The sequence below is a fragment of the Anopheles coustani genome, chromosome 3 (assembly GCF_943734705.1).
Source record: "Anopheles coustani chromosome 3, idAnoCousDA_361_x.2, whole genome shotgun sequence".
NCBI classification, from domain to species: Eukaryota; Metazoa; Arthropoda; class Insecta; order Diptera; family Culicidae; genus Anopheles; species Anopheles coustani.
In genome coordinates this window covers 75,037,298-75,049,969 of record NC_071288.1, presented here as the reverse complement: position 1 = coordinate 75,049,969, position 12,672 = coordinate 75,037,298, and the positions used below count along the sequence as shown (strand labels likewise).

General features: G+C 41.7%; 1 protein-coding gene across 1 annotated transcript in view; it reads left to right on the top strand.

The window, feature by feature from the left end:
* The first annotated feature begins 2,016 nt into the window (after positions 1-2,016).
* LOC131259492 (dystonin) overlaps positions 2,017-12,672 on the top strand; it is a 113,130-nt gene continuing 102,474 nt past the window's right edge. Inside the window, exons 1-3 of the mRNA XM_058260995.1 lie at positions 2,017-2,096; positions 2,466-2,503; positions 11,517-11,578. Of these exons, the coding sequence (XP_058116978.1) occupies positions 2,017-2,096; positions 2,466-2,503; positions 11,517-11,578 (180 nt within the window). The remainder of the gene's footprint in view (positions 2,097-2,465; positions 2,504-11,516; positions 11,579-12,672) is intronic.

The following is a 12,672-nucleotide window of genomic DNA, read 5'->3' as shown; positions in this document are numbered from 1 at the left end:
CCCGAATTGAATTTATATCCAGCGATTTTCATACCCCCTGCAAACAGGCGAGAAGACGGAATAATTTAAAGGCGAACTCGCGGGTGCAAGAGAGATAACTCCAGCGGTTCGTTTCCTTCCAAGATCCAATTCCGAGAAGTCCCGGATATCTCGCGAGAGGCGCTGTACCTGTTTTCGAAGGCGATTCTGTTGTTGGGTTTTCCTTCTTCCTTTCGTGCAGAAATACCTGGCGTCTTCTGCAGTGTGGTATGGGTGTTCTGAAGCACCCCGTAGCTCACAGGAGTGTGTCTGTGTGTGCTGAAACATGTGTGCCATTTCGCGAACCGGGATTCTTTCCGATTCTTTGCGAACTTGGTTTGGTACTCTTCGTTGTACGCTGAAGATGCAATCCACAATCGCCGTCCAGGGAAATATTTGCAAAACCCCGGCGAAAGATGGGACTCGCTCAGTTGACCCGAAACAGCTCGCCACCAAATACCGGTCTGTGTTCCCCGCTTCATTACACCCCGTTCCTGCCGCAAACGTTCTTCTTCCTGCACGGTTCTCGCGATTATGAATTCCCTCCCCAAGCTCGGTCGTGATGGTCGGAGATCGTCGCAGGCAGCGAAAGTGGTGACCTGGATGGAGAGGAATTTTCTTCGCTCCTGCTTGGCCGAGCTTCCCAGCGCAGAAACCGGTCCCGCGTGGAGTTCCTGGCCGCGAATGGCATCCCGCTGGAAATGGGCAGTTTTGCGCATACATACATGCACATACCCGTCGTCTTCTATGTCGTTAAGCCTGTTATGTTTCGCGTGTTTGTTTGTTCTGTGTATCCGTTGTGTGAACCGAGGGCCGAATAGTCCCTTCCTTCTTTTTGTTGGGGCTATTCGTAAATATAAATTTCATAAGATATTGAAATGTTCAAAATTAAAGAAGGAATGTTTGTTAACGAGAAAAACAAGAAGAACGATGATTAAAGAAAGGAATATTCGACTACAAACTGTAGGGTATCTGATTTGAACTGTTTTTACATACTTGGACACAAACGATCAATTCTCTCAAACCCACGGGAGATCATAGCAAAAAGTGACCTTCCGAACCGTATTTCAATTTCCATTCCGGGCATTCCTCACCGTGGAATCTTAAGGCGAAGCACGGAAGCAGCACCACTTGTGAGTGAAAATACGAACGGTGAAGAAAATTTACAGGAATGCTGCTTCAAGTGCACGCTTAGAGGGAGGAAAACGAGAAAGCGCCTTCCCAGAGTGTGTGTTTGTGTGCGATGTGCGTGAAGGGAATGGATAGTTTCGGCGAAAGAAATTAAATCCATCCGGTCTTCCGGTTTGCAGGGCCAAATAAAAGGTCAGCTTTACTAAAGTTAGCAGCTTCGTATTTCAGTTTCTACTGGCGTGAGAAAAAAAGGAGAAAAATACCCGATCGAATTTTGAAAACAGCGAACGACAACAACAACGACGTCGACGACGATAACAAACGTGGACGGAACGAATGCAAAGCCATATTCCGTTGTGCAGCTTCCAGCTAGAGTGTGTTTGTGTTTGTGTGTCATTAGTGTAGCGATCGAACGCGCAATTCGCGAGTGAAAAGTTATTTCGCGTTTTCGTTTTTTTTCGTTTATTTACTACGCTGTGTTTGTGCGAGTGTCTTTTTTTTAAATTAATTAATAATCCACTAAAGTGCCATTAACAAGATCAAACCACGCGCCGTTAAGTATTTAATCCCGTGATTCAAGCGTAATATCAAGAAGAAGCATATCCGTCCCAATTATTCTACTACCACCTGCAATAACCACTTAGCTACGAATGTATAAAACACAAGTCAATCCAGCCTACTAAACAAAACGTTCAACGGAACGTGTAAAGTAACCTGCTTAAATTGTAACGAAGTTCAACGAAGCGAAAGAAGGAGAAAACGTTGCGAAAATTTATGACAACCGGTCGAGAAACCAAACGCAAACGAAGGCGATAGCGAAACGACAGCGAACAGAGCGAAGAACGAACAACTTTTCACCACAACGACATGTCGACACAGTCGTACTACAAGGACCGTCTCGGGTTCGATCCCCGGGAGGCACTGTACGACAACAACAATGGCGAGGTGTCGCAGCATCACCACAGTAGCAGCAGCAACGTCAACAATCAGCAGCAGTACCACCAGACGATCACGACTACCACCACGCACCGGCACAGTATTGGTGGTGGCGGCGGTACCGCCGGTGGAACAATAGTCGGCAAGCACCACCACTACTACAGCAACAACGGTGCTAGCGGTGGTGGCAGTCCGGGGCCGGGCAATGGGAACGTGAGCGTCGGAGCAGCTGGCAGCAGCGGTGGTAGTCCGCACAATGGCGGCAGCGGCAGCCACAATAACAATGGCGGCGAGTACTACCACACGACGCCGGCTAAGCGACACCGGCAGTCGTTCACGGCGACATCGCCGGCTACCGGCTCGACGCTGAACGTCACCAGCCAGGGCGGCTACGAGGACGCGCTGACGCAGTTCAAAGGTACCGAATTGATGACCATATGGGAACATTTTGTCTGGGATATCATAGGTATGTCGCGATGGCCGTGCGCAGGTTGGTTGGTCGATTTTCGTTGTCTCGCAACGCCCTGCTTGTTGACATCGCCTGCCCGCGCCGTTACTTTTCGATGTTCTTCTGCCGCATCGCCGAATGTGTTTGTGCAGCTGAGGGCGGCTCGTTCGAGGAATCACAAGGACTGGCGCTCGGAACGGGTCGCCCATAACTCCTGCCTCTAAATGTTATCCGAGTCGTACTAACCAACGCGAGAGATCGGTGTGCTCTTACCTGTGTGCAGGATTAATTTCCTGTCTTTTCTGTAGTGTGTTTGTGTAAGGTTTTTGTTTGTTTAGGAATCTGGATCGTTCATTCATAACTGTTAACGAAAGATTCTCTTTTTATTCGAAAAGAACATTTCATGTTCTTGCTCTGAACTTGTCCGCAAAAGTCTCACATATCGTGGGATCCTAGATTTTTTTTTAAGAAAACATCAACAAACGTAGAAAGATAAACATCCGCTATATGCATAATACCGTCAAACATCCTGACAGTCAAACAGGACAAACAATTGTTTTGATGGGTTTTCTTATGTGGTTGTCGATTTTAGTGTTTCATTAACATGGCTTAACTTAAAGTTTTATATTTAATCATCGTAAACGTCTGCTACGCTGTTTTAGTACATTTTTGACAAAATTTAGATGCACAATTTATTATCACGTTAACTGCCATGCCACCCAAAAAGCGGGTAACAAGAACAACGCTCATCAGGTCTTCACGCTCATAGTAGTGGACTTAGTTTTCTAAAATCGTTGATTCAATAAAATTTGATGATCAAATTTGAACGTAAATGATTGTACTAAAATTTTGTACTAAAATAGCATGGAACGTGTCAAAGCAACGTTTTCAGAAAGAAAGAGCATAAACTAAGCTTCTCAAAGGATGAATGTTTGTATTTATTGTGGCTTACTTCTATATAAGTGCACTACTATAGTAAGACAAGTTTCTTGCATTTCTTTGATGGATAACTTATTGTTGTAGGATGTACATATTTTATTGTATTCCAAAATAGATTTTTAAAAACTTTGGCTTTCTGATCACAAATGACGCTGAATGTGCACTCATGAGTTTTTTATCCTTGATGTATGCTAATTGATTCTTAAACATCCAGTAACGCATTCGAGTAAAAAATATGGACGAAACAAAGGCTGGCCTAAATATCGTAGGCACAACTCCTCATCGCAGTCGGCGTTGTAGTAATTTTTTGCTTTCGGACATATTCGACACCTTGTCGCGTCGCTATGCGCGGTTTTGTTTTTATAATTTGATATGACTGTTCAGTGATCGTGAATTTGACTGCTTTTAATTTTTTATTTTAGCTACTGATAAAAGACGCGCTTGTTGATTGCTGCTTTCGTTCATTGTTTTTTTTCTGACGTTCCTTCACTTTGTTCGACATCGACGAAGAGGGGTTTGATTTCGCTCACTCGCTCGTTCGCTCCACTAAATGATTATGGTGTTGACATATGCAGCCGTGAGTCACGTTTCCGCGCACAATGTAGTATGTCCTGTTCGCATTCGCGCTCGTTCGTTCGTCGATTAGCGACGGGAACTGTGGAAAAAAGGGGAACAAAAACCATCCAAGGGTTTGGGTTTCGCTCGAATGATGTGATTGCAGTCAGTGGCAAAGAATGTGCCAGGGGGATTGGTTTTGCTTGCCTTAAGTATTTCCTTTTTTTTCTGGAAATGAAGATGATGTAGCAGCGACCCCGGGCGATTACTCATTGAGGAGCGTTTTGTTGTGCAATTTGCGAGTCATTCAAATGAGGAAGGCAGGGTCGATTGTTTCGCCGACCACAGTTAGTTGCAACAGTAAACCGAATTAGCAAGCAATTAACAAAAATATCTGCACACCTTCTTGATCATTTTCAATAAAAAGCTTAAATGTAATCGTGAACTTGCTATTGCGGCTAGCTTGCATTGTTTTGACGTCATTTGCATCGACTGGCGGTTGAAAGATAACATAAAATTCCCCACCGTTCTCACGTCACTCTGCGGTCCTCATCGTCGTCGAGGGATTCATTTTGATTTATAGAGAGGAGATAAAACTCTGTAGGAGTGGTTACAATTGAGTAGACACACTCTTAAAATGAAATTGATTTTTTGTGATATGAAATCGCACTGTCTTAAATGTTTACTGCTTTATTTGGGGAGTTATTTGGTATGGTGTCGTTTTCGGCGTCGTTTGATCTTAAACGGTTTTTACTGGAAGATAAAATTGTTGCTGATAATAGTAATTTGGAACCCAACCTGGGGGTGTTTGATGTGCATGATTTGTTAAACTACGCCGAGCTTTCTCAATAATTACACTACACGTATGACAATATGTTGCTTTTTTTAGAATTTTACCCAACGAGTTCTAGTTTCATGCGATGATTGGTCAATCTGTGGCAATTGTGTAATTGATTTAGTTATATTAACACGTTGACAGCCGTGTCACCCAAAGAGCGGGTGACAGCAACAACGCTAATCACTCTTTTTTCAAACACAGTAGTAACGTTCTGTAGTAGTTGGCTATAATAATTTTTAAAATGTATCCTTTGCGAAGTCTAGTTTTTGTTTAGTTTGGTCCAGTAAATTTGATAACCAAATTTTTCAACATCATTGATTGTACTAAAAATAGGATTTTCTAGAACAAGTTTTAGTACAATTATTTTTCATAAAACTTATTAATTAAACACATACTAAGATTTGGTTTTATACAAGTAACATATACACTAAGTTTCATAAGGATAAATTTAAACAATTACTATCGTCTACTTCTATACTAGTGCAATACTGTACTGGTTTCGTGGTAAGATCAGAATTACCTGTCACCCGCTATGAGGGATGTTGGAAGACAAAGTGTAAGTTGATTTTTGTATGTAATCGAATGTTGCAATTGAATTAATCATCGAAGCTACTCGTAAATCTCGTAAATACACAATGATCATTGCTGACACAATAGAATTCTGGGACAACATTGACAACAACAGCGGGAATTCCTGTACAGATTCTGACGAAAGCGCCTCCGTGAGGTCGAACACAAGATGTGTTTCAAATAGAAGCTCTGTCGTTCACATAATTCATCATACTCTCAATCATTGTCCAGCGGAGTACAGCGTCACTCTCGCACTGACGTTGTCAGTATCGGGGGATGGAACCACTTGCTGGCAGTGTAGCTATCTTGATGCTCGCCGTAATTGATTGCGTAAGGATAGGACCCTCGGGGAGGGATGTTGAACAAGCGGACGTCTATCACCGAAATCCGACAATCGATACGGTAGTTTGGTGGTGGATGTCAAGATGGGGCTTGTGCAGTTAGTCACTGCCAATTGCGGGTGTAAATTTCGGACACCTCACATATCCGCTTACTTTTCGTTTCTCGTTCCGCAACTCTGGGTGAGTAATCGTACGTCGGGGGAACGAATCGGTCAGCGTTTTAATGTTATCGCACGTTTTTATCGATAGCCGGCGGTGTCGGTTTCATGCGACTCACGCGCGATCTTTGATCGATCGGTCACAATGTTGACGTCCCCGTACATGCTTGTTTCCCCTCCCTGCTAGAGGAACTAGTATATGAACAAGTCCAGGTGCATGTTAAAAATAAATCAAAAGCTACACCATATTCACCTAGGCGTGTATGTGAAGCCGAAGATCGAAGATATGTTATTCCTCGGACGATCGCGAGTGTCACCCGCTCGACCCTACATCGTTTATCGAATGTTAAGCAGCAGCAGGGGGGAGCCAATATTTTGTACACACTCGTTTTGGCATTTTCTGGCGCCAGTGCAACGTTTTGCCTGCCCGTGCCCTGATTGAATTTCAACTCACGTAAGGCGGTGTGTTCGCTGGTCAGGTTCGTTCGTCAGCGCACCGTTTTTATTCACATGATGCTTTAATTTTGCTTTGCAAGTTTTCGGATCGGACAGAGAAGGTAATTATTTTTGAAGTGGTTTCATGGTTTTTACATAGTACAATTCGTTCGATTTAGTACAATTCGATAGACTTTCCAAATCGATGTTTATTGGTATTTGTTTTTAAAATGTGTTTTCGACATGTAGGGTATGTGACTCATTTTTCTAGTAAATTTGAACAAATTCTTTCTCATTTTTGCGTTACAAAATTCACATATTAATAATTTTACTGCACTAGAAAGTTAACATCGTTTAACAACAAGACATCGGTAAACCTCGATGCCAGACGATAAATTTCTATAGGGTAGCATTGATCTTCATTAACGAATTATAAGAATGAAAACCAGTTTGTTTTGATTTTTATGGACGCAGCGTATGATAAACTAAAACAAACCGTCCTGTAGCCTATCAATCTTATAACGAAGTTTAACACGTTGACTGCTATGGATATCATTTTTGATAGTCACCTGTCATTGATTCTAAAAAATTTTAGTACCATAAAAAAATAAAAATGCAATATTATAACGATAGGAATATCAAAAACTAATTCTTTGGAAGTCTTAATATTCGCTTAGCCTTCAAAAATCGTCAGTTTAACAAATTTTATAATTACATTTTATTTAACAAGATTGTACTAAACATGTGTACTAAAAACGTTTAGCAGCCGGTTCGGTTCAAGATACCCAATTGAAATTATCGATTCGGTACCGAGGTTTGGCAATGCAATGGAAAACGACGATTATCCAAAGTTAATAAGCGACGAATTACATTTAGCCTTGTCATCTTCATAAAAAACCCGCGTGACCCTGTTCATCTATCCTTTAGGTTTCAATATCCGGTGCAAAATAAAACGATGACCTTTTTGATCCTTTATCGTTGCAATTAGTAATTTTTAGATAATATTTTCTGATACGTTACTGAATAACCTTTTCAGTGCTGTCAAATTTTTCTAAATATTGGTGCCCAAACATAAGAATAGATTTTTTTATATTTACTCGTACCAAAAAAAAAAGTCAGGCACTCCTCGATGAGATGATTAAGGTAATAATAAATCGGAATAAGCCAAAGAGTTTTGTTTCCTTGAAGCATATTTTTGGTTTACAACAATGCTTTAAAATTGATATACCGTTTAATGAATGAACCACCAATGCAAAGAGTAACTCAACACACACACACACAACCGTTCACACTTACCTTAAGCCTATCAGATCACATCAACCTCATCTCGGGGTGCGTCAACTGTTGTTGACCGTGATTTTATTTGACGATGAGAGGAAGCTTGCGCCATTCCGCTGGACAATGGTGGCCGAAGTGATCGCCCTTCGCGGCATTCATCGGTGTGTTGAGTTTTCTCGATTTTTTTTTCCTCTGCCCTCTGAGAAACGTTGTGCGCACACCTCCGCCGAACATTCCGTTCCGGGGTTCGGTTCGTTTCGGGTGGCCATTCATCTTCTTTTCTCCCTGAAGACTGCGTCAACAGCGTCGACGTCCCCGCCGTGTGTTGGGGGTTTTCGGTGGAGAAGAAGTCGGACGCGGCTGAGATGACGGCGTGGCGAACCGGTTCTGGTGTTTTTTTTTGTTCGACTCCCCTGGCGGTGTGTGAGGTGCCCATCATCGGTGGTAATTGAATTTGAGCGGGCTAACGAACGGGGAGGGAACGCGCAAAACATTCGCGACCTCACTCACTGTTACGCGGATGGAGCGCGAGTTGCTGGATTTATCTTTCCTAGCTCGAAGGAGGATCTCTTGCTTTATCTTGCTCAGCGAGAAGCAACGTACGCAGCTCTAGGGATTAGATATCGCGACTCGTGCATGATTGCCCCGCAGCACCGTGAGATAGACTATTAAATTGTTTTATGATTCATATGAGATTGTCTTCAATCCCATGCCACAGTTTGCTGCCATCTTTGACCATGATCATCGTCCGTTGGTGACTCGTTATCTAGGGATCTTGTGGTATTTTTCCTGGATGAAATGACCAGTTCGTGATGCAGCAATGAACAAATGAAAGGGAGAAAGTTCAGATGACATACTTTCAGAAAAATTTTGGAAGAAATTGAACACAGTTTTAATGTTTACAAAGGGTTTTTTTGAACGAAGTTATGTTTCATTGGATTAAGTATATTATGAATGAACATTTAATATTAGAGTTGTGTAATTCAGATTCAGATTAAGAAATCTGAATGATTCTTTTTTTTTAGAGATTCATGAATCTTTCGATAAGAGATTCATGAATCCCAAAGATAAACAAATTGATGAAAAGTGATGAGCCAAAACAGGGCAGAGGAACCCTTTTTGTTTTTATTTTTTTCACATGATCCAAACTGACGAAAAAATCGTGGAGATTCGTGACAGATCCATGAAAGATTCATGAAGATTCATGACGGTTTCGAAATATTTTTTAACACGTTGACTGCCAAGCGTTTTTAGCACACTTATTTAGTACAGTTTTTTTGATTAAATTTGTTCATATAATGTATTTAATCGACGGTGTTCTAAGGCTCAGCAAAGACTTAGCTTCCCAAAGAATTGATATTAAATGTTACTATAATATTTAAGCTACATTTTCATTTATTTTTGGGACAAAAACTTTTTAGCACTCATGATTTAACACGTTGCGTACCAAGCGTTTTAGCACACTTTTTAGTACAATTTTTAAAATTACAATTTGTTTACAATATTTGTTAAACCGATTGTTTTCAAAGGCCGAGCAAAAACTTAGCTTCCCAAAAAATTTATATAAAATATTACAATAATTTTTATGTTGCATTTTCATTTATTTATGGGTCAAAAACTTTTTAGAATTCATGACAGCTGGCTATCGAAAATGATAGACATGGCAGGCAACGTGTTAAGGTTTGAAGAGTTGAATCCCTAAAGATTCATGAATCCATCTTAGGTGAAAGATTCATTTGAACGAATCTCGCCAAAAGATTCATTAGGCATAACACTATTTAATATGGGTCACGAATGATTCTAGTGTCCTTCAGTAATAGAAGTAGGGTTTGATTACGCCTTTCCTTTCGTGTGTGCGCGTGCTACTCACTTCATCGCTCATTTCTCACAGCAATTTAGCAACGACTAAGCTCCTCCAAAAACCAAGCCGCTCGAGCCGATAATTGCGTAATGTGATAACGAGCTGACAAGATGTCATATGCGTATCCGACCGCCAAGGGCTTCCAGTGGTGAAGTAGTTCCGTTTCGTAAGCTCCCTTCTCTCCGTACAAAAAAAAAACCCTACGCTCTACGCGGCGGGTTTTCCTTTCATCCACCAGCGGGGTTGGTAATCAGCGGGGTTGGTAATCAGCCCCCCTCTCCCACGTTGAAAAAGGGCACAGCCTGACAACGCGCCCGGTTCAACTCCTTTTCTTCTTCGTTGGAAGTAGCGGACAAAATTACCTTTTGAGCAGCAAATGAAAACATTTTGTCGAAAGAGAAAAAAAACCATCACTCCACCGATGATAACCTTCTTCCAGTTTTGGAGGCAGCAACTACTAGGGGGAAGGGCAGGGGTGAGGGAGGTGGAAAATAGTATGCTAATGAGTGTCAAACAAGTTGTACCACGCGCTGCGCTGCATACGCACAACAACTCGCCGTCATCCCGTGCCGTGGTTCCCTTTCTTTCGGCTTCGAACATTCGGTGACAATAGAGGAAGTAAACAAATTTGTTCGGTTATCATCATCGCTGTAATGGTGGCTGTTTTGTGCGTGTGTGGCAGCATGTGTTGCGTGGTTCCCACTTTTTCTGGACCTTGAAAAAGGTGTCTTCCCCCCTTCGCCTAGTGTTGTGTCCCCTAAAGATTTGTTCCCCACAAGCGGGTTTCTTTTCGGGCGTTGTACACAACATCATCATGTGTTTTTTTACCCCTGGTCGTAGGCACCAACAATTGAACCATCCACTATTGCCAGCTAAACGACGTTTCAAGCTCTCACTTGAGCAAATCATTAGGGCTGCATATTTGACAGCCCTTTTACGATTTTTTGAAAGGGTGAGTCCAAACAACGGGCTTTGTGCATATATGGCAAGTGTTAAAAAGAGGAAAGCGAAAGGTTGGTTATCTGTTTGTAATGCACATTCGAGTTGGCCACTACATTATTACACTAATTTAGTTGTCAAAATAAACAAACTGGCATTATTTAAAATTGCGGGAGTAAATTGATATCTTTGAAATCGTCCATTCCCTTTTAGAGGTAATTCCTAGATTGATGGATTGCAACAAACGTACTCAAAGTCAAATAAGTTAAATATTTTTTCACAAACTTTAATATTGTACAACTAAATTATGACATATGTTATATTTTTGCTTACTTTTCCTCTAGTCTATTTCTTGGGAAACGTTTTGAAGTAAGATCGGAAATGAGTGTTGTTTTACTTCCTGCTTCAAATTACATCTCTTCCCACGAAGCGACCGTGAAGCTGGTGCTCTCCGCAGTGATTTGATCACTTCCTGGCGAAAGCATGTCTGTTAGTTCGATCATAAAACCTCTTTTTGCAAGTAAATCAATCCGACGTCGATGGCTTGTTTCCCGTGCCGTAAACATATTCAACCACGATCAGGAATGTCGCTACCGATTCCGGAAGGGTTTTGCGATCGGGGAGGTTCTGCGGGGAAGTGAAAGAAGAAATGGAATATCTGCTAACTAATACAATTCAATTACTCGTAGCAGAGCTGAGATTGAAGCAAAGATGCCTGGTCAACCAGTCTACGATGTGTTGAATTTTACGATAAATATTTTTCTAACACACTGTTGTCAGTTTTTCGTGTCCGTTTTTTTCCAGCATGCGCTCGTTGAAGTTTGATTGATTTTAACAATTCATCATTTTTATTAGATAAACTTACTAATGAATCTTCTTTTTCTTCATTTTCACCTTTACCACCAACCTCTGTTGCCGTTCTTTCAACGTCAAACTAATGCGAATCTAACGATACGAAACGAATTCGCCATCGGTTCATCCGATCCATCCCGTGGTGCCGTGCCGTCTCCTCCTGTCGCAATGGATTCCGATGCTGCCCATGGCGTTACTTCACCCATCCTCGCCGCAGATGAACGAGATGCCATACAGAAGAAAACTTTCACAAAATGGGTCAACAAACATCTGAAAAAGGTAAGACACGGACATGGTTAATTTTCGTTTTTTCGTAACCATTTTTCGATGACACCGATGAGATGCCGTCGATGATGATGATGGTGATGAAAATCATGCTCGTTTCCCATACACTCACATATTTACACCGGTACTACCACTACATCGACCTACAAGCAACGATTCGTGTGTGCTTGGTGGTGGGAGGTGGAGTGCACAACATACTCGAACACCTTTCACTCACCGTACATTCCTCTGGCACCGGATATTGGTTGATGTTTTCATTGGCTTCATTTTCTTGTCCATAATTGTAGTGTTTTGGGTTTACCTTCATTAATTTTTGTAATTATGGAAAACGTCCAATTAAATTTCGAAGCAGAAGAAAAGTGAGAGTGTAAACAAATTGTTTTATAAAACGTTCGTGTTCTATCTACCGTTGAACTCTTTCTAGTTTTTGTAATATTTTTGTCTATTTTGAGGTCATATGCAAATGTTTGCAATCATAATCGTATTTCCATTGAGTAATTTGTGCTGTTAAGTAAATTTTGTCATTTTTACTCAGATTTTGTATTTATTAGAATGAATTTCGGAAATAATTTGTTTTCATTGTTTAAAAATTCAGAATCGGCGAGAATAGGAAACTGTTATGAAAATCTGCCAAAGTCATTTTATGCGATGACCTTTCCGCTTGTTATGTTTCATTTAGAGGTTGAGAAATGGTTGCGAGTCAAGATATGTAAGAAGCTTTTGTTGTCCCCCTTCTAAATGGGTGGTTTGAGTCATGGGAATTGTTACGCTCCGCAACCGCAATGTTGAAGAACGCTCGGGTTTCGAGACTCAACGACGCCAATTTCGACGCCAATTCCGACGGTCAACAATTAACTGGCCACCGGAATGGGTAGATGATTAATTGATGTGGTTCTCGAGCTGGCATTTCGTCTACCGAGCATGGGCGCGATTCCTCGGAACCCTAATATAGGTCGACCGTTCATTTGTGAAAACACAAATCTCGGCGTCTGTGTGCAGCTTCCCCGGGGACGGGTTGATATCACCGTCCGTCCAGTTAGTGAGAGCCATCGATCGAGACGCCCGTCGTCCGGCTTTTGGAAGCTGTC